The 26024-nt window shown below is 44.3% G+C and overlaps 1 protein-coding gene across 5 annotated transcripts in view; it reads left to right on the top strand.

Annotated features, from left to right (window-relative positions):
• FSD1L (fibronectin type III and SPRY domain containing 1 like) overlaps nucleotides 1-26024 on the top strand; it is a 359379-nt gene that overhangs the window by 289899 nt on the left and 43456 nt on the right. For 4 of the 5 annotated variants that reach the window (XM_086962086.1, XM_086962083.1, XM_086962084.1 and 1 more), the window contains one exon: nucleotides 16182-16282. In XM_086962086.1, coding sequence (XP_086818212.1) covers nucleotides 16182-16282 — 101 coding nt within the window. The remainder of the gene's footprint in view (nucleotides 1-16181; nucleotides 16283-26024) is intronic. The other variant, XM_086962085.1, reaches the window with a different exon arrangement.

The raw sequence follows: 26024 nt of genomic DNA, 5'->3' as shown, positions 1-26024 counted from the left end.
TAGTTCGTCAGGTCGTAGCACGCCCCGCCCCGTAGAGGGACGGGAAGACCCCAATGATGAAGCATGACACTATTGGATTTTTTTAGTGTGTGAGGGGTATTTTAACAAGCACATTGTGCTCTCATCTTTACCACCCTAAGAGAGAGTCAATTATCCTACTATTCACAGAACCACAATATAAAAATAAAAATAAATCTCTAGCGAACACACATTGATAGAATCCTTTTGTTTGTGCATAGGTCGATGTTCACCAGTTCCTTGGAGTGTTAGTGCTTTTGTGAGTTATGGTGTGCAGATGAAATATGTATGGTGAGTGTCTGGGTGGAAGGTACTCTGTGGTGTATGATGAACTGGGTTTGTTGCTCTCCGCCTTTATATGAATGTGTGTGTGTGAGAGAGAATAAGACCCAGCAAGGGGTCCGGAGTTCAGCATTGGAGTGCTCGTCAAAGACTTTCAATCCTCAATATGTAAACTTTCTTTTCTTGATTGTTGGTTATCTGAGGAATGTTCGCTGAAGAGGAGGGACTGAAGGATGATACTCTTATACAAGCCCTATGTGGCTGCGATTGCTGTAGCTTGTGTTTATTTACAGGGTGCATGCCATTTCTTGTAACTGTTGGAAGTCATGATTTGCTGCGCTCAACAACATATTGTGGGTAATCCTAGTGGAGTTTCCTCCTGGGATGTCCGGTATCCTGGTCTTCCTTTTAACTTTTGTGAGCACATGAGTGAGTATTGTCTATCAGTAGAGTAGCCCTATCTCATTGTCCATGAATATCCTGGCTCAAACATCTCATTCACTTTCCAACTACGTGTGTCACTAGCATTGTGTTCCCTCTCCCTGCGTACATGTCACTCCTGTCCTGATGTGGGTTTATCACTGACATATAGTCCGTGTATTCTCATTTTTCGGTCTATAAGCCTCCACGTATTGGTGTTTTCCTGTCAAAGAGGATGTCTCCCATTCAGCAATTTTCAGGGCATGTGATACTTAGAGCAATTAGCGCTTAGAAGATGAAATGAACTCTTGCATCGGTCAGGATCCATTGCAGCACTTGAAAAGTTTGACTGATCTTTCAGGTTTTTTGTACTCTTTGGATCTCCGTGGTACATATAATCTTGCCATATTCCAAGCATGCTCTTACCAGGACTCTCGTCGGGTCCACAGGATGGTCAGTTTGGAGAAGTGACAAGATTGTATGGAGTATAAAAGCTGTGATTGACAGATCTATCAATCCGAATTTATAAAGCGCTGCTAAATACTCGACAGAGTATCCACTACTATGTTGGTTTGGGGAACTAACCAGACCCCTGAGAATAAAGGCCTGCCAGACTGATCTGTGATGGCGAGAACTGTCGGACAGTGAAGGGGGGCGGGTGAGAATTCTGTGGCAGCAAGATTGCATGGATTGTATTCATGTTATATTGTGGCAGCGATTGGAGGGATATGTTCAAGCTACTGTTCGTGGGTGTCAAGGATTAAGTTGTCAGGCAGCAATGAGGGGTTTGTAGTGCAGTGGCTGGCCAGAGTGAACTAGAGCTGATACAAGAGCTAACTGACTGAGCCAAGGGGCTGTGCACAAGCACAGTGCTCAGGTGGTGGTGGTGGTAAGGGACCGAAAGTAGATAGTAAGGTTTTCAAATAAAGAGGTGAAGTCCCGGATTAGGGCTGAGAACATATTTCTGAGTTTACACCCAATGCCACTTACATTCTTTATAGAGTGTCAGTTTGGCGGACTGCTCAAGTGTCAGATTCCATCTGCGGGGTATAGATTTCAATTGCTGCCTTAGTGCTTGCAGTGCTCCAATTTTGGGCGAATGGGAGTGGTAGTTTAAAATATGGCCGTGTTCTGAATAGACTTTGTATTCTGTAGACTGAATATAACTATCTTTGGATAAAACATTTGATTCGAGTAGTCACTTGTCTGGAGCCTGTGGAATTGGAGTGAACCTATTGCATGTGTTTGGGATGGTCGACTTTTGTGCCGAACAGGGGTTGGTATATGAGCAAGAGGGGGGTCTTCTACGTGAATGAAGAGTGGGAAGAAGTGGGCGATGCATTTAAGGAATCTCAAATTGCGATTCCTTAAATGCAATGTAGTAAGCACAGAAAAAGTGCAATTTGGCCGTAAGGAATCGCAAATTACCTCCAACTTCAAGTTGGTGGTAATTTGAGATTACTTTGAAAAATGCACTTTTTTGCTTTTTTCAAAGTGCCATGTGGCGCACATACATGCCCTAAGGGCATGTATGTGCGCCACATGTGCACACATACATATTTCAGGGGTGCAACAGAGTGTCTTTTCGACACCCTGGCACCCTTGAAATTGCATTCTCAATTTGCGATTCTCTAATTGCGAATCGCAAATTGAGAATATCTTCCCATTCATTCCTATGGTACTCATAGCCCATAGGAATGAATGGGAAGGAATTCAATTTACGATTCGCAAATAAGGAATATGTAAGATTCACTACATTTTTAGCAAGTCATTGCATTTTGCGATTCTGTAATTGCGTTTTTCGAAAAATCGCAATTTGAGAATCGCAAAAATCGTTTTTGATACATATGGCCCTTAGTGAGTGATTGGTTCAGATATCGATGCATCATCAGTGAGTACTCCCGGGTGATTGAATATAGAAAAGCAGTGATTTCTGTGACTATATTTGGCAATGAGTTAGCAAGGAAAATGTGGAGCGAAGGCTGTGCTTGTATGCTGTTTTTAAGAAAATCATTCTGTGATAAATGTTTATTGAATCTTAACCGGCATTTTTATTTACATTTATTTAGATCTACTTCTTTTTTATTAGGTGATATGGGCTTGTGACCGGTATTTTACGTGAAGGAAGTTATTAGTCGCACTTAGTGCAATAGGGGCCACTGGGGGTCAGGTTGGGGGACAAGGAGTTATTATGGTTTAAATGTATGTTTAGTTGTTTAATTGCAGGATAAGTAGAAAGGAAATTTATAAAACAGCGGTTTGGATCCAGGCATGCTTCTGCACATGGATCCTACTCCTCTTACTTCCTGGTGGAATCCCCCTGTTACAAGAAGATTTCACACCTTGAAAAAAAAAATCAAGGAGTATTGTTAAAGGTGGGCTTTGGCATCCAAAAAGACAAAGGGGCAAGGTGTGAGGGAGGTCTTAAAAGGCAGACTGGGCACATCCTAAAGTGGCTTTGTGTGTACTGAGTGAGAGTAGCAGTTTGTGAGGGATCTGAAGGCCTTCATCCTGCATGTCTTACTTTCTGTGAGTGTGTATTAAGTACCCTTCCTCTAAACCATGTGCTTTGAGACTCTCCGATTCTCACCTCTGTACTGTCGACCCACATCACTTAGTAGACATGGGTCGTGGGTATACCTCTAGAAACAAATCACAAGGAATGTCAAGTCAGGAGAATTTATTAGCCAGACCCATGGGTATATGGACACGGCACAAACCAATTTCCACCATCCAACAAACATGCACTAAGTGCATATGGTTAGTTTAATTTATGTTTACCCTAATTTATGTAGCGTGGTTCTAGCCAGTTAAGGAGTGGAATGCTTCACAAGTCACATGAATTATTCTGAGGATATTAAAGCGACATGGTAATGAGAACAATAGTAACCTCAACAGCAGTAGACTCTTGGCTATTGTCAGGAACCCATTGTAAAAATGTAATCTTATGATTGGAGAAAGTGGAGCTTCAGCTTATTCCTAATATGAGATCTTCAGGCAAATTGTTCCAGAGTCTTGGAGCCAGACATTAGAAATATTGCTTTAGTGTTTTGGGTTTTCATACTTTAAGAATTTAATTGACCAGTTTTGATTTATTTCTGGTGCCTCACCTACCTTCAATGATACATTTCGTTCACGTAGGAGGGTGGGCCTGGGTACATAGCAGTGTGTACAATAAATGCTGCTTGAAATGGATTCTTGCATATTGGGCGAGTCAGTGGAGTTCTTTTGTGATGGTGTTAATGTAATCCAATTTTTTGAGATTTGACAAAGTGGGCAGAAGTATGCTGTGTGGCTAGGAGGGAGGCTAGATCTGTTTTGGGAAGATCTGCAAGTATTGCATTGATGCCATTGATGTGTGAGAAGACCAAGGCCTGAAAAGCGTCCCTGAAGCCTTCCTGTGGGCTAGAGGGTTTGAGGTTTTTTTAAACGATGGATCTGGCATGAAGCATGGGTGAAGTCATAGATAATATTGGTTGATGGTGTTCCCAAGGGATTTTCCAATAGTCCGTTGTGAACAGTGTGTGAAGATGTGCTAGAGTGGGGGAGAAGCTATTCATTGTTTGCAGGGAAGCATCTGATAGAAAATGAGTTCATACATTGTGAATGATTTTACATGAATAATTTTATGATAAGAATGTGAGATGGGTTTGTTTAAGGTAATGTTGGATGTCATTGGCCTAGTGGTGTAGCATTATTCCTTTAACGTGTAGCATTGGTTCACGAGGCTCCATGTGAAGGTTGATAGCAGAGGAGAGGATAGTGCCTTGATATACACCGCAGTAGATTGGTTAGGAATGTAATTAAATGTATTTCATTGTAACAAATTGAGATTTGGGTGTGACAACGGATTGGAGACATTTTAGATTAAACTTTTCTTGTGGATTATATGTTAATTGTGGGGCATGATTGATGCTGTCAGATGCTAACACGCCAAAAGGCGTATCTCTTCCATCAACTATTCATAGAGCATCATTGAAGATTGGTAGGTTGGTTGTTTTCTCTTGTATTTAGGTTAGAACCTGAATTGGTAGGAGTGTTGTATATTGTTTGAGATATGAGGTACAAGTTGGTTGGAGACACCTTTTTGTATTTTTTCCCTAAAGAGGGGCACTTTGGAGGTTAGTCTCAGGTTTTGGGAGTCGTTGGGTGTCTGTGTTTGCCTTTTTCAGTAGAGGTAATATGTCTTTACTTGAGGGGGGGGGGGAAATTTACCATCTGTAGGTGAAGAGTTAATGTTATGTTGTAGAGTTCTCCATCATGGTTTTAGAGCAGAGCATAGCACGGAATCGGCACTAGTGGCTGTGACCAGGGTTGGATTGGGAATGAAAATAGGCCTGGGCACACAAAAATAAAATCGGCCCACATTTGCATAAACACTCCTCATATCACTGCGTTGGTGTAATCTTATTAAAAAAGTTTGGGGGGGGGGGTAAAAAAATGCACGCTTTAGTTTACACTGGTGAAACAAGTGAGGCCACTTCTACTCCGGCCCCCTGCCCCCGCTCAGTATGTGCAGACATTAATGGGCTGGACCGAGAGCCAAAGGGAGTGATACCTGTGCTAAACTGAGTTAATGAGTGCCTATCCACCTCTAGAAAGGCCACTCAGACTCCCACTGGGCTGCTGACTGTATCAGAAGAACAGAGACAGCGCCCAAATAGCCCCCCAGACTGCTCAAAAAAACAGCCCACAGCAGCCCTTGGACACCGGCCCCTCGGGCATTGCCTGAATGCCCACGTTACCAATCCGATGCTGGCTGTGACCGATATCAGGTGCTCTCTAGATCAATCAATCAATCAAGATGAGTGTACACACTATGCTCATGCTTTAGACCTAACCGCAACTTTTTGACACTGTCACCCATGTTAAGCTACTCCAAAGACTGCTAAATGTCAGGGTCGAAGGGCCTGCCCTAGCTTGGTTTCAGGACTTCCTGAATGACCGAATACAGTGCGTCTCGCTCTGAGCCTTCAAAGCCAAGCCTCTGCTTCGGATAAAGGGGTCCTGCCTGAGCCCTACACTGTTTAGCATTTATGTGGCCCTTCTCACAAAAGTTATCGGAACATATATCCTATTCAGACGATGCACTGCTAGTCCTGTCCTTTGATAAGGACTTAGACAAAGTTAAGGGTCATTTTGCGGAGGGTATGAAAGTGATTGTAAAATGGATGTCAAATAACTTTCTACAGTTTAACCCTGGGAAAATGGAGATTATGTTGTGTGGGACAGCCCAATTCTTGTGGACCCAAGACAAGTGGCAACCAGAATTAGGTAACGCTCCCATCCCTACCAAGGCAGAGAAACACATAGGAATCACGTTCGATCAAGAACTTAACATGAAAGAACAAGTCCAATATGCAACAGGCACGTGTTTTTACATACTGCGCCTATTGAAGAAAGTCTTCCTATTTATTCCATTATCTTCTGGAAGACCTTGGTATAGGCTCTTGTTGTAAGTCGGCTAGATTACAGCAACAAGTTACTTGCCTCCCCCGCTTCCCTGCCCGCTCCCACCCCCCCCCCCCCCGTCTGTCGACGGGAGCCACACACACAGGCGACTCCGCTAATGCACTCCCACCCCGGGATTCAGAGATATCACGCACCACCCGTATCACCTTCCTGTGAGCACCACTGGGCGGCACCCTACGAGACCACTCCGCCCGAAACCTTTGAGACAGGGCCCGTACTGCAGCACCCCCTCCCCAAGTTTGGGTTCATTACACCCTCATTTCCTTTCCTGTTCTTCCCTAGATTGGAACAGTGACACCCACGGCAGAGGTCGCCCCCCAGTTGACCGCACCAGATCTGCCTTCCTACTCGCACCTTCACTTCTAGTACACAGCGACTATATACAGGAGTGCAGCACATATGCAAGCCACTGCCGCAACCTTCCACCCCATGGCAACGACATCCTGAACAATCTAGCCGTCCACAGCACACGTACATGTCGCCCGGAACCGGGCCTGGATGGTCATTCACACTGTCGGGGAACATCACACCTCATTACTGACCAGAAGGCTGCGGACGCCGGGGGGGCGGCTGGTCATCAGGCTGCCCACCTGGGCGGGCGAGGTTGGATGTCCTGGTAGGAACGGCACTGCGAGTTACACTGTGATAAAACAATGGAATGAATGGTCTGGTGCATGCAGTGTCCACCCATGAGACAACAGGTGGAGTTCTTTATATACATGTGCATTAATTGGATTTTCAACCATCGTCAACATTCGCTCTGATACTGTACGAGCCACTCCAATTGTTGTTTCCCCTTTGAATTATGCACATAAAGAAATGTACCTGTATACCAAGAGTTTCAATAAAACAGATTTAAAAAAAAAAAAACAAGTTACTTGCCTCAGCAAATTAGGCTTTATTGTCTAAACTACAGATTATCTAAAACACAACAGCACAACTGATCTGTAACCTTCCACTCAGAGCAGCATCTGCCCCCCTCCTGAAATATCTTCTCTGGCTGCCATAAATAACAGGATAAGGTTCAAAATGTGATGTTTAATCTATAAAGTCCGGCTGGGCAAGGGCCCAGAGTAACTCGGTCAGAGGCCCCTGCGATCTCACCCTGCCAGAATCCTACGATCCAGTCAGCAGGAACTATTGGTAGTCACCTACATTTTTCGAGCCAGATGGGGTGAGAAATCTTTCTCCGACCATTGGAACAAACTCTACCACTTCATGTTGGAACCAGCCCCAATTATAATAAATTCAGGAAAGCACTAAACACGGTGCTATTTTAACCCTACTCCAATCTACTGCACTGACTGTGCGCCAGGATACCCCAGGTGGGGGTGATTCGTGTGTTGTATCAAATAACTCATTCATTTATTCATGAGTTAATTAAGGGCGTGGCTTAAAAACACATAAGCAAAAAATGTGTGCTTAGCATAGTATGCAACAAGTAACATTACCGCTACAAGCCAGGACTATTGGCTTCGCCAATGGTTGGTAGTTCCGTAAGATAAATAAGCAGCAACTATGGCTTCGTTGTAGAGAATATTGAAAATGCTTCAATTTTGCAATGATGAGGCTGTGAAAGAACTATAACGAGTCTCCTTGAATTTACTGGTACTGCTGCAGAGTTAAGATTTTTTTCACCGTAAAGGTGAGGGCAAAAATGGAGAGCCCGATTGGCACCCTTCTCAGCAGCTGCTTTTTAGTAGGGGGCCTGGCCCACTTAAAGCCCTGATCTTGACTACCATCACTTCATGCTTTGTATGATTGCGAGCTATCTAGTTATAGCTCAGCCCAACCTGATTTATGCTCACCTGCTAATTTAGCTGCTGGTGCCGTTGAAGTTACTTCATAAGGTATGTGTAGGTGGGTATAGTAGTCCTTGACTCAGTTGCAGCTTTGGTATCTGACTTTATCTTTACATGGATGTTTATAAGCCTTGACTCATCTAGGATATGGTATGTCTGTAGTAGCTGCAGATTAGTTTCTTTTGTATGCTATGTGGGTCATAGACGGAGGGCGGAGGGGGGTGATAACTGCACTTCGATCCGCTGCTGGGTCGAAGACGGGCGGAGTTTACTTTCGCTCGCTGCTTCTCTCCACCAGCCTTCGAGTGCATCCTAAGGTTAAAAGCAGCTGTAAATAGAATACACATCAGCGTCTTCTATTTATAGGCGCAAGTGTGGATGGGGTGAAGGAAGGGGGGGGGTCTAAACCTGAAAAGCAGATGAGATGGTAATACATAAACATATTACTGAATCACCAAGCGTGGTATCGCCGCACCTTCACGCCCATTTGGCCGCCCCTGGGCAGCAGTACTGGGCATTCATGTGCCTTACACCGGCTTCTCGAGGCCTCGTAAAGCTAAGACTGGCGTGAACATCTTCCATGGGAAACGTGAGGGCATTAAATATTGTTATCACTGGAATCCGAGGGTGGCGGTAATATAGCACTAAGCGAGAATATAAACCGTGAACTAGACCTGCGGAATTTTTCTATGGCGGGCAGGGTATCCCTAGCACAGATTTAATTATTTGTAGTAATGTTTTAAATGACGCGGAATAAAAGAGCTAGAAACTTTGTTTTTAGCCTGTACATGAGCCATTGGTGCCACCTAGTGGACATAGTTATATTCTGTCCCTTTAGTACTTTATTTCGAAGGGCAAGGGGGGGGGGGGGGGGTGTTCAAGTGGTTTGTCCTGCATCACGTACTCGCATTCATCTATTCTAGTGCAATTGAAAATAAGTGAGCTGGCGCACAATTTTCCTGAACTCCACCCGCGCCTTCAAAAAGTAACTTTTTTGTTCTGTTGCGAAATGTTTATGTACAACTTAGTGTGAGTTAAAGTATGAACAGAAGCGCAGATGAAAAGGCGCTTTCCACTTGGCAAACATTTCTGATGCTGCAACAATAGCCGTCACCCACCCCCTTTGCTACAGCAGCGAGCGAAGTCGTATGGGGGAGCAGTTTCGATGGACTATTGCGAAGTCTTGCATTGTGCTGCCGATACAAAGGCGGAGTAAGTGGATCGTAGTCTAGTGCCCTCTTTTGATGGATTCAGCTCTGACTTGCATATATACCCTCATCACATGTATGGAACACCAGCGGTCGAGGATAGGATTAACGAAGAGGGTTTAATTCGGTTTGATGTTGGACTGGTTTTAAGAGCGCGTTCCTTAACTCAGGGTGTAAAATTCCCGATGCCGAGTACCTTTGTACTTAATTTATAAAGCACGAGGACACGATCCGATCATTGTAGTCCAACACAGAGCTTTGCGATCTCTTCTTTTTATATGATTTGAACAAACAGTTGTTCTCCCTATTATGTGTCTTAAAATTGGGAAATGTTTTGTAGTGCTTAGAAAATAAGTGCTAAAAAGAAAACATCCTCTGTTGAAGTTAATATACGTGGGGCCTGCAGCCTTCTGTGAGTTTTGCCTCCTGTCAATAGGTGAGCACCGATGACACCACTCAGATTTAAAAAGACATGGACAGTTGTCTCATAACCTTATAAATTCTACTGGTTTGGTTCCGGAGCACAATAAAACAGATTCGTTTTAGGTACTTTTTCTATTACACGATGCCATTTTTTCTCTCTTATTTCAAGTATTTCCTGTGGCCAAAGACCTGTAAATTAAATAACTGAAGTCCTGTTCAGAGGTTACAGGCTGTGCAGCTTCCGGAAAACGTGAAATAAATCTGACCTCATTTACTTAATAATGTATTCACATACTTAGTAATTTGCCACCCTCACCCACCGTTGTACAAAAGACACCCTAATTGGTACTTAGATCATAGGCATTAGATGGATGGCATTAGCCTAAAATGATTAGTTGTGGTTTGAGGTAATTGCGCCATTGTATGGATATTGATGGTGAAAAAAGACATACATATGGATTGTTTACCTCTGAGGCGGAAGCCGGAGGCTTGTTCACTCGCATTTTTAAAAATTGTAATTACTGTGTTTAGCTAATTTTAAAAGCACCTTCACCTTAAACAGAGCTCTTCTCTGTTTTGAATTCCTCCCCAGGCTTCCCACTGTCAGCGGATCGAGCGCTGCACCGAGGGCAAGTTCCCAGGGCCGCCATCGCTTCGAACGCGAGGCCACGCCCACACGCCAGGCCACGCCCACTTTCTCTCTTCCCAAATGTGCTTTCCACGCAAGCGCAGTGGACGAGCGCAGCGGGCGCGCCGTTGGCGTGCCGGAGGCGCGCCAGAGGCAAGCCCGTCTGGGCCCGTCCGGGCCAGGCCGGGCACAGGGCCATCCACTATGCCCGTTTTACACAGCCCCCGGATCAGACACTCACGTGACTACCTCCTTCAATTCAGCATGGAAACTCCCTCCCCTGGAGCCTTACCATCTACTAAGCCCCATGAGGAGTCTGCAGAGATACCCACCCACCAGTCCTCCAATGGTATCAACCTAGCTCTGCTGAATTGCAGATCAGCCCCTAAACACGCCATAGAGATCAAAATGCTGATCGAAGACTCAAAACTTGATATTCTATTCCTCACGGAAACCTGGTTAACATCTCACTCCGAAGCGGACATTGTTAACATGCTCCCCCAGGACTACCTTATACAATATCAAAACAGGAAGGAGGGAATAGGAGGAGGACTAGCAATCGTCCACAAAAACTCCTTTGTATGTAGGTTACAAGAAGGAGAAATAAATGACTGCGAAAGCACCCATTTCTCTCTCCAGATAACCCCTAACAAATCACTTACGGGCACTCTGATATATCGCCCACCCGGCAGCCCAGGAAATTTTGTTAACTCATTGCTTGAGTACACTACTTCCGCCTGCATCTCGTCCCCTAACTTCATCGTGCTAGGTGATTTAAATTTTCATTTCGAGGACAACACAGACAAAACGGCTGTGGACCTCACCTCACAATTAAAAGCACTCGATATTCATTTAATCAACTCAGAGGCTACGCACATCAAAGGTCATCTTTTGGACCCTCTCTTCACCAATCTCCCCAAAACTGAGATTCGACCAGCGATCCCTCTCCCCTGGACTGACCATTTTCTCCTCCCATTCATCTGGCAAATTCAAGTAAAAAAGGCCCACACACCAACTCCCAGAGAATACGATAGAATATGGTCTAAAATATCATTTGAGCAATGGACTCAGGAGCTAATTCGCTCCGCTCCCCTGCCACTCCCTGACCCGGTTAATGCAGATAAAAACTTTACCAACTGGCTCACGTCCACTCTGGACATTATCGCCCCGAAACAAGATCAAAAAAAGAAAAATAAATCCTTTAAGTCGCCCTGGTTCTCACAAGAACTCAGGAACTTACGAAAAATTTGTAAAATCCACGAGAGAAAGTGGAGAAAAAACTGGGACCCCCTTATCAAGGAAGAGTATAGAACTGCAATGAGGATCTATAAAACAGCACGGAAAGCAGCCCAAGCCTCATTCTTTGACAAAAAAATCAAAGCTGCATTTAGCTCATCCCAAGAGACGTACAAAATAGTCAAAGAACTTCGCAAAATACCCACCCCTCCCTCCTTTCAACAACCCTCAGTTGCCAGATGCAACCAAATAGCGGGCTTTTTCCAAAGCAAGATCACCAACATTCTGCAGTCACTCCCGCCCAAATCAGACCGCAACCCCCCTGCTGCCCCCCCCCCCTACCCCAAGACCTACCCTCGACAACTTTAACCAACTGTCTAACGATGACTTTCTGAAAGTCCTATCAGACCTTAAAAGCGGCTCACCCAACGACCCTGCTCCTATTCGAATCTTAAAACAAGTTGGACCTACCATATCCCACCTGGCCACTAACCTTATTAATACCTTGCTGGGCCAAGGAGTGGTTCCCCCCAGCTGGAAGCATGCCATGGTCAAGGCATTACAGAAAAAACCAGGACATGACCCATCAGACCTATCCAACCTTCGACCGATCTCTCTCCTGCCTGGCTTGAGCAAAATCGCAGAGAAGGCAGTTAACCAGCAATTGTCAGCCTTCCTCGAATCCAATAATCTTCTTCGACCCTCACAAACAGGCTTCCGACCAGGCCAGGGGACCGAAACAGCCCTCCTGAAAGTGGTAGAGGAGGCTAGATGCATCTTGGATTCAGGGGGATCGGTCTTACTGATCCTCCTGGATCTAAGCGCCGCATTTGATACGGTGGACCACAAGATCCTAATACAGCGATTATCTGAACTTGGAGTGAGAAGCACGGCACTATGTTGGCTCTCCTCCTTCTTAGAAAACCGTACCTTCCAGGTTTGTGAAGGGAACGTCCGATCAGATATCCTTTCCCTCCAGTGTGGGGTCCCCCAGGGCTCTTCACTGAGCCCTACACTGTTTAATACATACATGGCCCCCCCTGGAGGATATGGTCTCCCCATTTGGGATAAAAGCCGTCACCTACGCTGATGACACCCAAATGATTGTATCATTTTCACTTGAGGAAGAAAAAATCAAAAATCTTCATGACTGCCTAGAAGGTATACATGCCTGGATGTCTAACTCAAGGCTAAAGCTCAATGGGTCAAAAACTGAGCTTATGCTCTTGGGACACCAACCACCATCCCTCCCCACTGCTATGTGGCCGTCATGCCTAGGACCCATTCCCCAGCCTAAAACTGAAATCAAAAGTCTAGGCTTCTGGCTGGAACAGAATCTCTCCATGACAACACAAGCCAAAAAAACAGCCGGCTCCTGTGTTGGTCTACTTCGATCTACCAGAAAGATTCTTCCACTACTTCCCGCAACCTCCCAGAAAATGCTTATGCAAGGTCTAATATTATCTAGATTGGACTATTACAATGCCCTTTTTCTGGGTGCCCCTGAAGCCACGCTCAATGTCCTGCAGCGAACACAAAATGCCGCTGCAAGGATACTCACTGGCACCCCCCGTAGAGTCTCAGCCAAACCTGCCCTTAAGACACTGCACTGGTTGCCGATACGCGAAAGGGTCAAATTCAAGTCCCTTTGTACCACCCATAGAGCTATGCAAAACCAAGGACCCCCAATGCTAAAATCTATGCTCTACCCATACACCCCGAACAGGCCCTTACGGTCAGCACAAGCCAACCTGGCCAAGGTCCACCGAACCAAAAGAGCTCGTACTGGTGGTCGCCGTTTCTCGGTGGTCGCCGCAACACTCTGGAACTCTCTCCCAATCCAACTCCGGTCTCAACCTAATCATATGAAATTCCGAAAACTTCTCAAAACTCACCTTTTCCCACAATAACCTTTTCTCTTCCCCCTCAGCCTCTACCCTAAGTTGTTGGTCTACAATCTCAGCGCTGGGACGCTTCCGGGCAGCCATGCGCTATACAAATCCCAAATTCATTCATTCATTCATTCATGTATTTAAAGAGAAGATAGATGAAAAATGCTAATTTTAAAGTAGTATAGGGTAGTTGGGTCACTAAACACTTGCGTCCATTGAGTTGCGGACAATGGCATTTCAGCGCTTTCTTTACGTTCTAAATAGATGGACTTGCATAAGTGTCTGTGGATGGAGAGTTCTGTTATAGCGGGCCTACAAGGTAAAAGAAACAAGCTCGGTGCGTCGCTTAGTGGTTTTGGGGAGACTAGGAGATTATTGTTAGGATATTTTAGATTCTGCGTTGGAGTGTATTGAGATAGGCTGTCATAGAGGCAGATAGGGACATTGAATGGAACTCTCACTAGGTTGCATATGGCCCTTTTCTGCAGAGAGATGGACAGCTTGGTTCCAGTGTTTTGAGAATGGAAGGACTACACATGGATAAACTTTAGCAAATTCCAGTGGAAAAAGAACATGTCCAAACAATCTTACAGGAAGACCTACTTGGTAAACTGTTGCATCCTGCCGAGTACTAGTTAGTTGATGATTGTTTTACCTTCATTGATTGGGATAGCCCGCAGATTGTACATAAGTACAGTGTTTCTTACCGTGCTGCAGTGGCTGTAGTGATTATGAATGATCCAATTTTCATGGAATGGCTGATGAGATCCCCAAGTGTTCTAGCGGAGCAGGCAAACGTTAGAGAAGTTTAATAAAGAGAACTGTAAAGCCAGCCAGTCCCACACCGATAAACATTTCTGAAGGAGGGTTGAAAGGCAGGAAATGAAAAAACATTTGGCTAGCATCAGTGTGGGCCTATGAGAACCCAAATAAGGTGATAATGTCCTTGAAGGAGGTAGAGAAGAGTGGGAAAAGTACGAGTGAGAAAGGTAAGAGTCCTGTTGGTTGTCCACTGGCTGTGAAGTGGGTGTTGGGAACGTAAGTCCCAGGAACAGAGAAAGGGCAAGCAATTTGTTTACTAGCCATGCGATGACTAGTGAGTGAAAAGAATGTATTAGTTAGGTCTATTAACAGTGTATTGTCAAAGGCGGCAGATATATAGAAATAAGAGATGGGGAAAAAGTGATTGTTGTGGGAAGTGGTGATAAAGGTGATTGTGAGACAGTGAGCTTCTGTCCATTAATATACATGGAAACTTGCTCGAAAGGTGTGATTGAGGCAAAGTCAGTGTGTGAAATGGTTGAAAAGCAGTTTTTCAAATATTTTGTCAATAGAGGCAAGATGAGACAGTCGTAGATGGAGAATGGCCAATTGTAGGAGTAGAGGGGCTTGATGTGTTTCGGTAGTAGTTAATTAATAGGTGTTTTTAAATAAAGTCCTTGTGCGAAATGTGTGTTGTTTAGCGAGGGATGACGAGAAACTGTGAAAATATAATATATTGATTATTGAGAGTCGTATTTAAATCACCATGGAGGATGACTGAAATGGTAGGTACAAGTAAGTTAAGATAGTCAGAGAATCAGTTCTGCCTAGGGGGTGGGAGGTAGTCCTGTTTGTTTGATTTGAAGAAAGCACTGGAGATGTACAGTAGTATTCGAAAGATGAAGGGGGGTAGTTAGTGAGGGTGGTTGTAATTGAATTGTTGAGTAGAATGCCCACACCAGCCCCCGTTTACGGTCATGGTGGGGCATATGAGAAAAGATGGCACGATCAGTGCGGAGTGCCACTGGTGTGGCTGAGTCCTAAGGGAGGAGCCACTTCTAATTGGTATCTCAGAAGTACATTGCAAGGATGTGAGAGTGCCAAACAAGGCAGTGATACAACAATGTCCAGTTACAAACAAAGGAGGCATGCCATAAACCGAATGGGATTAAGAATAAGGTATGAATATGATGTGAAAACTCAGAGGTTTGTGTTTTAGTGTTCTTTCTCTAGGCTATCAGTAAGGTGACTTGGGTGATTTGAGGAGGTGGCATTGCATTGGAAAGGAAAAGTGGCTGGGTATCCATGGGGTAATGTGATGACTGGAGACAATGGGTAGTGAGGTTGGCCGTGTAGGCTAGAAACATTTAGGGAGAGCGAGGGGGAGGGTTATTACTAGAAGAATTAGCTTGGTGATTAGAGATGCAGTAGGTCAGATATCTGTGCCTGGTGTATAAGTGACTGTTGGTGTCTACATACATACACAATCTAATCTTCAAATACACACCTTGTAGAGTCTGCAACGGCAAGAGTGACTGTGGTAGTATTTCAATTGTCTTTTATGTTGAAGAGTTTTGGGATCACTTAGATCACTTTGATCCCTTTCGGTGGATTTGCAAAGTATGATATATATTTATATCTCAGGACAATTTTGCTTATCTGCACGCTTACTTTCTTATCTGGCAAGGAATATGTTTTGATAGATCACTTTCTTGATTTAAAGCCTTTGTCTACATTTTCATGGCTTCGTGACCTCGATTAAAAAGATTTCTTTTAAAACCTTTTCCCTGAACTGTGTGGGTGCTAGGGAATCCGTGTTGGCAAGTTTCAAGCTGTGTGGTAAACTGTGGGTGCGTGGTAAGCTGTGATGGTGGTTGTAAGCTTTATGGGCAAGTAGTAAATTGGGGGCAAGTGGTAAGCTGTGTGAAAGAGGAGAACACCTTTCCAGTTCATTGCTGCGTAAGTGTGAGGTTTCTTTTGCTTTCTTCTCCTGTTTTCTTTGGTTTTGTGTGTAAATACTCTGTTTCCTCTCTTGTAGAAGTGGAACGCCTTCACCCAAAAGGACATCGGTCACCAGCCGGCCATCGCTGGTGAGGGGCAGCAGAGACCGCTTTACAGGGGAATCCTACACAGTGCTGGGTAGGGATGCCACTTGGTCAGCTTTCCCAAACAAGCCCCCTATTCACGTCTCTCCTGTGTCCAATCACAGTTTAGTCTTTCTGCTTCATGAGCATTATCTTCCAGATGCAAAGTGCCCACCTGTGTGACCCCACCCCTACTATAGTAGTAATTGTGTACAGCAGGAAGTGACCTCACCAGCTGCGAGTGTTTTTTTTTGGCCAGACTCCATTTCCCTGCCAATTACTGTAAATAGTTTTAAAAATAACATTAGCAGCTACTGTAGTCTGGACGCATTAGTGGAATCGATATGTGAACATGCACTGCAGAGCTATCAAGTCGCCCAGCGTCTGTTTTCTTGCAGGCCAGCAGGCATGTGTAAAACCGATACACCAGCAACATGGAAAACACCAGATAGTCCAATTATAATCTTCGAATACGGGAATTGTATGCACATGCTAGCAAACATGCTACATTTTTAGTTTCAGTCCCCCTATAGCCCTAGCATCATTTCTGTGTTCTTTTGTTACTGTACAAAGCATGCCAGAGCGGCTCTTGTGGTTTAGCTCACCCCTTCACCTAGCAAGTGTCTTAACGAGAGCTTGACTTGAAGGACGCTGCTTTTCTTCCTTATATTTGACTTAAGTGATTCATATTTATTGCTTGTCGGTTTCAGGAATTATTAAAAAATCACATACATCAAAAACCAGATTTGTAACAATCGACCATACTGAAATACAAAACTAACGAAATCGCCCATAATCGTCAGTTTTCACCAAGTACAAGCTTTTCAAATCAGGCGCATCTTCATTACATTATCCATGTAGATTAAACGCTTCAACTTGAAATAGGTGGTAAATGCTTTGTATTTCTTTCAGGAACCATTTTTTTTCGAACTTTGCAGCATAGTGCAGATGAAACGTGTTTGACACGGTGCTTCACGCATAGACAAAGGAAATGGTGTATATCCAAGTCATGTCCTATTTACTCTCCCCAGAATAGTGATTCCCCTCAATTAACACTTTTATGAAGTCTGTTCAGAGATTTCTGCGCTAAATAACTTCCCCTCTCAAAACAGAAATTCATTCTAGTACTTCCAATCCGTAAAGAGAAAAATCATCGGAGCACTAGGATTCCAAAGTGGAGTGTGTTCGATATTTCATGTTTTATTAAGGACCTTATATGACTCCCAGGCGACCACCAGGCAGTGGAGAAAGATCGAAGAGGTACGAAACAAGAGGAGTGACTAGTTGTGTGGAGAGCTTATTACCTGCTTTGGGTAGGCTGGAAACGGAAACATCTTTAATCCGCTTCTGAAGGCCCAATGAACATTCTTTATTCCATATGGCGCACATTACAGGCCGTGGTGTGGATCCTGTTTTCTTGATTGCCCTGAATGTAGTAAGTAGGGTATTAGAGGCATCTCCATAATATGTTCTCCCACTCTTAGGGCGTCCCTAAACAGTTGCTGTTTCATGCCTCCGATGCAGTTACACACCTCAGTCCTCCATTGCCACAGGACAGATGAACTGTGTGTGGCTTGTCCTTTCAATGCTCCTCCGATGGCTCTAGCTTTATGGGCTGCAGCCCTATTTTATTGCCATTGGCAAATCCGTACCCTTGACACTGAGATGAAGTAAAATGGTTCATCAATCCTATTAATTGCTACTGGATTGATGAACCATTATACTTCATCCAACATCCTCCTATGATTCTCTTTTAATCCTATCAAGGGTACCTGCTAATAAAAAAGGAATCTTTGGGCTTATCCTTGGATATATATGAGTGGATACCTCCCTATGTCCAGGAAAAAAAATGTATAAGAACTCCCAATTTGGTGGAGTCTCCCAGAGTGGTATTTACCTACTCTGGTGTGGTGAAACATGCTGAGATAAGTTGTGGGTAAGGCATAAACCCATGTCATGTTTTTTCTTACAGAGAGGACTTAACTGGCTCAAGGTGCCTCTATTAGCAGACCAAATGCAATGTACAGTTGTGGATCTTCGCATTAAATGTTATATTCTTTCGGTGCTGCTACTGATATGTTGCTGTCATAGCTTAATGCGCTGAGGAAATCATTTTTGCATTTCTCAAACTGAAGCTGGGGCGAATCAAAACTAATGGATGTCCACTTTTGTCAAAAGAGATTTCAGAGATCCTTAAGCACAGAGGCAACTGAAAAACCATATGCTTCACACTTTCAAGTAGGTATAGTATCTGCTTGGGGTGTATCACATTTTTAAAAGTGGAAAGAACTCCGCTACGTATTCCGGAAGGAGAGCTTTCTGCAAGCCTAGAGCACCTAACCTTTTTTTGAGTGGCGGTTGAGTCCTCTAGGTTCAGGACTAGGGCAAAGCATCTTTCAATCGTAATAACATCATTTGTCTTACATGTATATTCAGTTGCATGGAGGACTATGAGAGAGAGTACCACACATCCCCTTCATTGGTTTTAGATCATGTCACCTTCCAGTCAGTGTTTAATCTAGGCACTATACATTGTTTCTTCTCCTCATTAGTCTGTTTAAAGAAGAGCAGAAAGTTTTATGTAAAATACTATTGTTCGTGGAAACATCCTATACGTTGAGTAGCCAAATGTATAACTTAATGTCCTTCATTATGGGTCATCAAAAGTATGTAGATATAGGAACAAGAACAGAAGTTATTGGTCTATGTGTACCAGTTTAGATATAGAAACTTTTAATTAATTTGTGTTGGAGAAATGTTGCATAATACAAACCACTTGTCTTTAAAATTATATTTACTAAACGTCATTTTCCGCCAGTAAGATGCAAAAGAAGTAAAGTATTAGGAACATATTAGTAAATATGCATAGTGAAGGTGAAACAATCAGTGTACGCTTTCCATGTATGCTATGTGTCTGCAGATCTTCAAGCATTGTTCATTTAGTGCGTTATTGCCCAGTTTGAGTATTATTCTGGCCTGGAATTTAAAGAGCAGCGTAATCTTGTTGAACAGTGGTGAAAAGCAGCAATCGGATTGTTTCTTTCTTGGATTTGATTTTCATAGTGGATGGTAACTGTAATAGACCAGGCAGTCGTTTTTCTCTGTTTCTCAAGTGTTGAATCGTTAATAGATTCAAAGGCTTTGAATGATAACATTTTGAGGCTGTGAATACTTTGTGCTTTTAGCATAGCAGTACTGGTGACTTATTTTTAACACAAATCAATAGCCTGCCCGTTGTTTGAGTTTAACAAGCAGCCATTGAGATGAGGAGGCTTAAACTTCACCCTTTAAACATTCTGCTACATTTCAGCCCCAAACAACTTGAGAAGAGCGGCATCTCTGGATGGAATAACACTCCACTCAATTATAAGTGGTTCCCCGTTCCTGCACCAGGGCTTTCTGAACGCAGGAACACCGGACCTGTTGTAAAATCACTTTGGGAATGTGCTGCAAGTGGTGCCTGACCCCAGTCCCCTCTCAACCTTCTTCCAAGGCAAGGGCAAGCTTGTAGTGCTGCCCCTCCCATGCCACATCCTGCCCTTACCTCAGCCGCCCTCCCGCCACGCTCCACTGGGCCCGCAGCTCATAATTACCACCTTCTCTTAGCAGGTAGCTATTACGAGTCTTCATTCCCATGGAAATAGGAATTCCACCTAGAAAAACCAGGCATACACAGTTACTCCCCATTCCATCGGGATTAATTAATAATAGGTGTAAAGCGTGGAGAACTTTATTCTGGCCATCCGGTAGTGTCACACCTAACTACAAAGCAGTTTCCTCCAGTAATGACTTCTACTTTTAAATACAAACGTTTGAGGGTTTTCTCTACTCCTGTTTTTCTCTTATCCCAGCTGTAGCCCCTCGGATCAGTTTTATTTGAAGCACTTTGCTTTTTTAATAGAGCCAATAACACAAACCTTTTTTTCTGCTGAATAAAGTTATGGATGAAAGAAAGATGGCGGCAGAAAACGACGACCAAGAAAGGGATGCAAAGGGACAAAGAGACTACGTAGAAAGAAGTAGGAAACAGAGACTGGGGAGAAGAATTGACGAGACTGACAATCTCTCTCTCTCTCTCTCTCTCTCTCTCTCTCTCTCTCTCTCTCTCTCTCTCTCTCTCTCTCTCTCTCTCTCTCTCTCTCTCTCTCTCTCTCTCTCTCTCTCTCTCTCTCTCTCTCTCTCTCTCTCTCTCTCTCTCTCTCTCTCTCTCTCTCTCTCTCTCTCTCTCTCTCTCTCTCTCTCTCTTTCTCTCTCTCTCTCTCTCTCTTTCTCTCTCTCTCACTGCAACGACGAGCAATAATGTAAATGGTGGTGACACGGAGTGATTAGTAGAACTGGGACACGAACTGTTGTTTGCAACAAGGGGGGAGATGCCATGACCTGACAGGAAGACGACGGACAAGGCGACAGGACAGTAGGGACAGCAGACACTAGGACCCTGTGGGTCGTGAGGGAGGTGACCAGGTCACCGGACACCACATCCGGTCAGGGGACAGGAAGAGGACAGATTCGACCAGGGCGACCAAGAAGAAGGACGTGCATGTGGCCGGCTGTATACAATATCGAAATAAAGAAGCGTGATTGCACCTACCTGTGTCCGTGAGTGATTGCGCTGCGCAGTGCCAACCACGTAGACACGACATCTGGCGACGAAGGGTGTGAAGAGAACCGACGTGCATCTTGACGCCATCGACATCGGAAGAACCAGGTGCCCACCCTGGATGTGCCCAAAAGAAGAAGAGTGAAGAAGAAGAGCGAAAAGAAGCGACATCGGAGCCCACCCGACCGCCTCTGACGAACAATCCGGCAAAACTGGGGTAAGCGCGAAGGAACGCGCGAAATCTCAAAATAGGCGCGAGCTCTCGCGAGAGTCTCGGCGGCCATTTTGAGATCAGTCGGCTAGGCCAATCAGAGGCGAGAACGGGGAAGCGGCCATTTTGGGGCCAGGCAAGCGAGATTTTGAACGCGAAATCTCGCGAGAAGAGCGGCGGCCATTTTAGGGAAAAAGGACAAAAGCGGAAAAGGCATAGAAATAAGGAGAGTGGCCATCAAGGAGTCAGGCAATAAGGAAAAAGGAGCAGAAAAAAATTAAGAAAAGAGAAGAAAAGCATAGAAAGGCTAAAAACGAAAAGAAAAAAAACAGAAATAGAAGACAAAGAAGAAATAAACAAAGAAAGAGAAAAGAAGATAATAAAGAGACACATAAGAAAAAGGAAAGTAGAGAGAGCAAAAAATAGAAGACGAAGAAGAAATAAACAAAGAAAGAGAGAAGGAAAATAATAAAAGAGACACATAAAAAAAAAGGAAAGTAGAAAGATTACAATAAAACAAAGCAAAAGGAGAAGAAAACAAAGGGAAGACAAGAGACAAAAGAGAAAGGAAGATAAAGCAAGAGAACAAAAGAAGAAGAAGAAAAAGAGGAAACAAAAGAGGAACGAACAGATAAGAAGAGAAGGAAAAATGGCAGATCCAAAGCCTAACGCACAATACAGGAGACCACTACCGTTTAACCTATCGGAGCCACAAATAGGAATAAGGTGGGAAAAGTGGATCAGACGGTTCGAAAGATATGTAGACGACACGGATGTAGCAGCTGGAAGAAAACTGGGACTACTATTGAATTTGGCAGGGGACGACGTAGAAGAACTTCTGGTGACACTGCCGACTGATGAAACAAAAACATATGACCAACTAAAGAAATGTCTAACAGCCCAAATTCGACCCGCAACGAAACATTGATTTCGAATGGTATACTTTTACCATCGCATGTCAACAAGTCGGCGAAACACTAGACGACTTCGCGACACGGCTGAGGAAATTGGTGACACATTGTGAATTTGATAAATTTGATAACGAGCAAGCAATCAGGCTACGGATCATAGAGGCTGTCGTGACACAGGATTCAGAGCAAGGATACTTAAGGAACCAACGTCATTGGAGAACATCCTGTCACTAGCGAGAGCAGAGGCGAGAGCAGCGGAACATGCCAAGGAAATGGAAAGAGGGAAGAGCGTTGAAACAGAAACGCACATTTACGACAAGCAGATATCGCACAGACCAACGAAGAAATGGACTGGAGGGAACAAAAAGAGAGGAGACGACCTGAAAGAACATGCTACAAGTGCGGAATGGAATTTCCACACAGAGGTCAATGCCCCGCCTTTGGCCAGACGTGCAGAAGATGTGGTGGAAGAAATCACTACGCCAGTATGTGCCAAGGTGCCTCCATTAAGAGACGACAATGTGAGAACAGGAAGACCACAGGAATCGACGACAAGACATGTGTCAGATATGTTGACAACGAAAGGAGGAGTTCATCACGAGGGTCAGGTGAAGAAGAGGAAACAGAGAAAGTAGAAAGACTATATCACATGTCGGAGGTGCACACTGAGCAGAGCAAGGAAGAAGAAACAGGAGAAACAACACAGCCAGCAGACAGAAGCACCCGAGGAAAGACAGACCATGCAAAGATAAGAGTAGGAGTGTATGAACAGACTTTGTACTGGACAGTGGTGCAACTTGCAATGTCATGTGTGCATCGGAGTATGAGAAAATGGAAGTCAAGCCGACCCTGAGAGCGTCCAAGGTAAAGATCTTTACTTGGGGGGCAAGGAAAGAAGGACTAACTTGGGGAAGTTCACAGAGGAACTGAGATACAATGACAAGATAAACACGGAGGACATTCATGTTCTACAAGGTGATGTACCAGGGCCATGCCTGATGAGCAGCAGCACCGCCCAAACGATGGGCCATTATAACAATGACATATAAAAAAGACAACAGCTCTGTTGAGAGCAAGCAAAGAGAAGACTCAGGGAACAAAGAAAGAGGAAGAGAACAAAAAAGAACGATGGAGAGAACAAAGACAACAGAAGGCGGCTGTAGAAAGAGAGGAGCAAGAAACAAAACGGAGGTAAAAGTAGAACGATCAAAGCGACGAGAGGCCGGCAAAAAGAGAGCAGAAGAAGGACAATGGAAGACAGAAAGAAGAGCAAGAGGAGAGAACAACGACAAAGAGAAAGAGCGACTGGCAAACTGAGAAAAAACGGAGAACAACTGAAGAGCAGAAAGAAAGATGGCGGCAGAAAACGACGACCAAGAAAGGGATGCAAAGGGACAAAGAGCTACGTAGAAAGAAGTAGGAAACAGAGACTGGGGAGAAGAATTGACGAGACTGACAATCTCTCTCTCTCTCTCTCTCTCTCTCTCATCTCTCTCTCTCTCTCTCTCTCTCTCTCTCCTCTCTCTCTCTCTCTCTCTCTCTCTCTCTCTCTCTCTCTCTCTCTCTCTCTCTCTCTCTCTCTCTCTCTCTCTCTCTCTCTCTCTCTCTCTCTCTCTCTCTCTCTCTCTCTCTCTCTCTCTCTCTTTCTCTCTCTCTTTCTCTCTCTCTCTCACTGCAACGACGAGCAATAATGTAAATGGTGGTGACACGGAGTGATTAGTAGAACTGGGACACGAACTGTTTGCAACAAGGGGGAGATGTCATGACCTTACAGAAAGACGACGGACAAGGCGACAGGACAGTAGGGACAGCAGACACTAGGACCCTGTGGGTCGTGAGGGAGGTGACCAGGTCACCGGACACCACATCCGGTCAGGGGACAGGAAGAGGACAGATTCGACCAGGGCGACCAAGAAGGACGTGCATGTGGCCGGCTGTATACAATATCGAAATAAAGAAGCGTGATTGCACCTACCTGTGTCCGTGAGTGATTGCGCTGCGCAGTGCCAACCACGTAGACACGACAACGAGCTTCCTGAAACATTCTCTGGTATACTGATTATCTGTACTCTAGGCTGAATTCTGGAACGCAGCCTTGATTAATATTCCGAAACTTCTAGCCCACTTTACTTTCAGCGGCTCCATAGAAAGTGCAGCATTGTTTTTGGGCCTTTGGTGGACTGCCTATTTACAGCCCCCGTTGTTCCACAGCCTCATTCTATGGCTTGTGCTTGCAATTACCTGAACCTTCAAAGGTGGAACGTCATGCTCTACTACATTATCCTATTAGGGTACATTGTCGCCAGTATTATTGCCATTTCTAAAGAGATTGCAGAAGGTCCACCAAGAGGACAGACAATATTCGCAACATGAAGGATATGGCAATGAGGATAACTGGAGTAAGGATTTATTGGGCAATAGATGTCAAGATATTTATAATTTGGAGGCTTGATGTGCCTGTGGAACCCCCTCCCCAGGCTTGATATTCCATCTAAATTGTCACCAAACGATATAGGAACGTTTGATGAAGATGGTAGCAAAGATGTTCAACCTGTCCAAGTCCAAATAAAATAAATGGTTCTCGTATTCCTTCGAGGATGCACCATGAATATTATTTATGACCATGGCCATTATAGAGCATCTCTGAGAAAAGAGAGTGGTTGCCTAAAAATCCCTCTTTTCAGCCGCAGCATTATTCGACGAAATTGTAACATCGGTCCATGAAATAAATACCTGAATAGAGAGACTAATGCCAATTCCGTCATTACTTTTGCTGTTCAAATGCAATCTAAAAAACTGGTAACATTATGCGTGGTTTCCATTTTCCCCCTAAATAGTGGCGTCTGCATTTAAGAACATTTTATGTGCTTATCAACTTGGGTAGACAGAATTGTTGTACATGGAATTACTTTGCTCCAGTTCTTGAACTGATCCTGGAACATAGGAGAGCCAAAGATAAAAATGTTATGCATGAAAGATAAATTCATCTACTCGTGTTATTGAACAGGAGCTTTCTATGCAGGAGCAAAGGCCAAGCCGAGAGCAGCAACTGTACCTAAATCTGTTGGAATTTTGAAGTATGCAGCTGGCTCGGAGTCCCTTTTGCTTCCATTAAAGTATTATCTCTAAAGCATCCACAGGATATCCATGTTTTACATAAATAGACAAGGATGTGCAAGACCTCAGACGAGCCCCTTAAAATATAGCACTCGGTGATTCATCGCAGTCAATCTCTTTGTGGCAATCCCCAGGTTACCCAGCAATTCAGATGGCATTCAGCAGAGACGGGGAACATCCTTTACAACACAGTTTTTACCATGCAGAGCCTTTACGACGCAACTATTACAACGCATGCCATTACAACGCATTGCGCTGGGGGGCGCTCTAGGATAGGGAATAGATTTAATTTGCTATCCAACACCTTCCCTACTATCCACGGGGACTGGAGTTGGAATAGTAAATTAAACTATTCACTATCCAGCACCCCTCAACACTATGCGTTGTAAAAGCATGCGTTGTAAAACATGTGATGTAAAGGCATGCGTGGTAAAAACATGCGTTGTAATGTCATACATCCAGCAGAGACAGTGTAATTTGACATTGGGAAGAGTCTTTGAAAAATGTTGTCAGCACCTCTCGATCTTTTTGCTTCAGTGTGACAAGAAATGTTCTTCTCCTGCAGCTGATGACCACCAGTGACTTCAGGAGGAGGTTTTGGAATGAGTTGGTCAGGGATCTCACCTTATGTCCTTTGACCCATTAGCCTGATCCCCCAAACCATCTTGAAAACGAAGGTAAAGGGGCACATTGATTTGCATGGCCTTAACCAGAGCAGGACCATTCTAGTACACTGTCCTATGAACACTGCTCATTGATGGACCTAATTGGGCAGAATCTTCCTCAATGTGCTTAATGAGTGTAGAGCAGCAGCCAGTGCTGCACTATGACTCAGTTGTGGAACCTCATATCATGGGTCCTAAAAAACTGAGGTTCAGGGGGCTTTATATCCCTGTTACTCATGAAGGCATGCATACAACTGTTGCCACTTCTGTTGTGATGTCTAAATTTGATTACT

This window comes from Lissotriton vulgaris, chromosome 3_1 (assembly GCF_964263255.1).
Source record: "Lissotriton vulgaris chromosome 3_1, aLisVul1.2, whole genome shotgun sequence".
NCBI classification, from domain to species: Eukaryota; Metazoa; Chordata; class Amphibia; order Caudata; family Salamandridae; genus Lissotriton; species Lissotriton vulgaris.
This window is presented reverse-complemented; position numbering and strand designations above follow the sequence as displayed.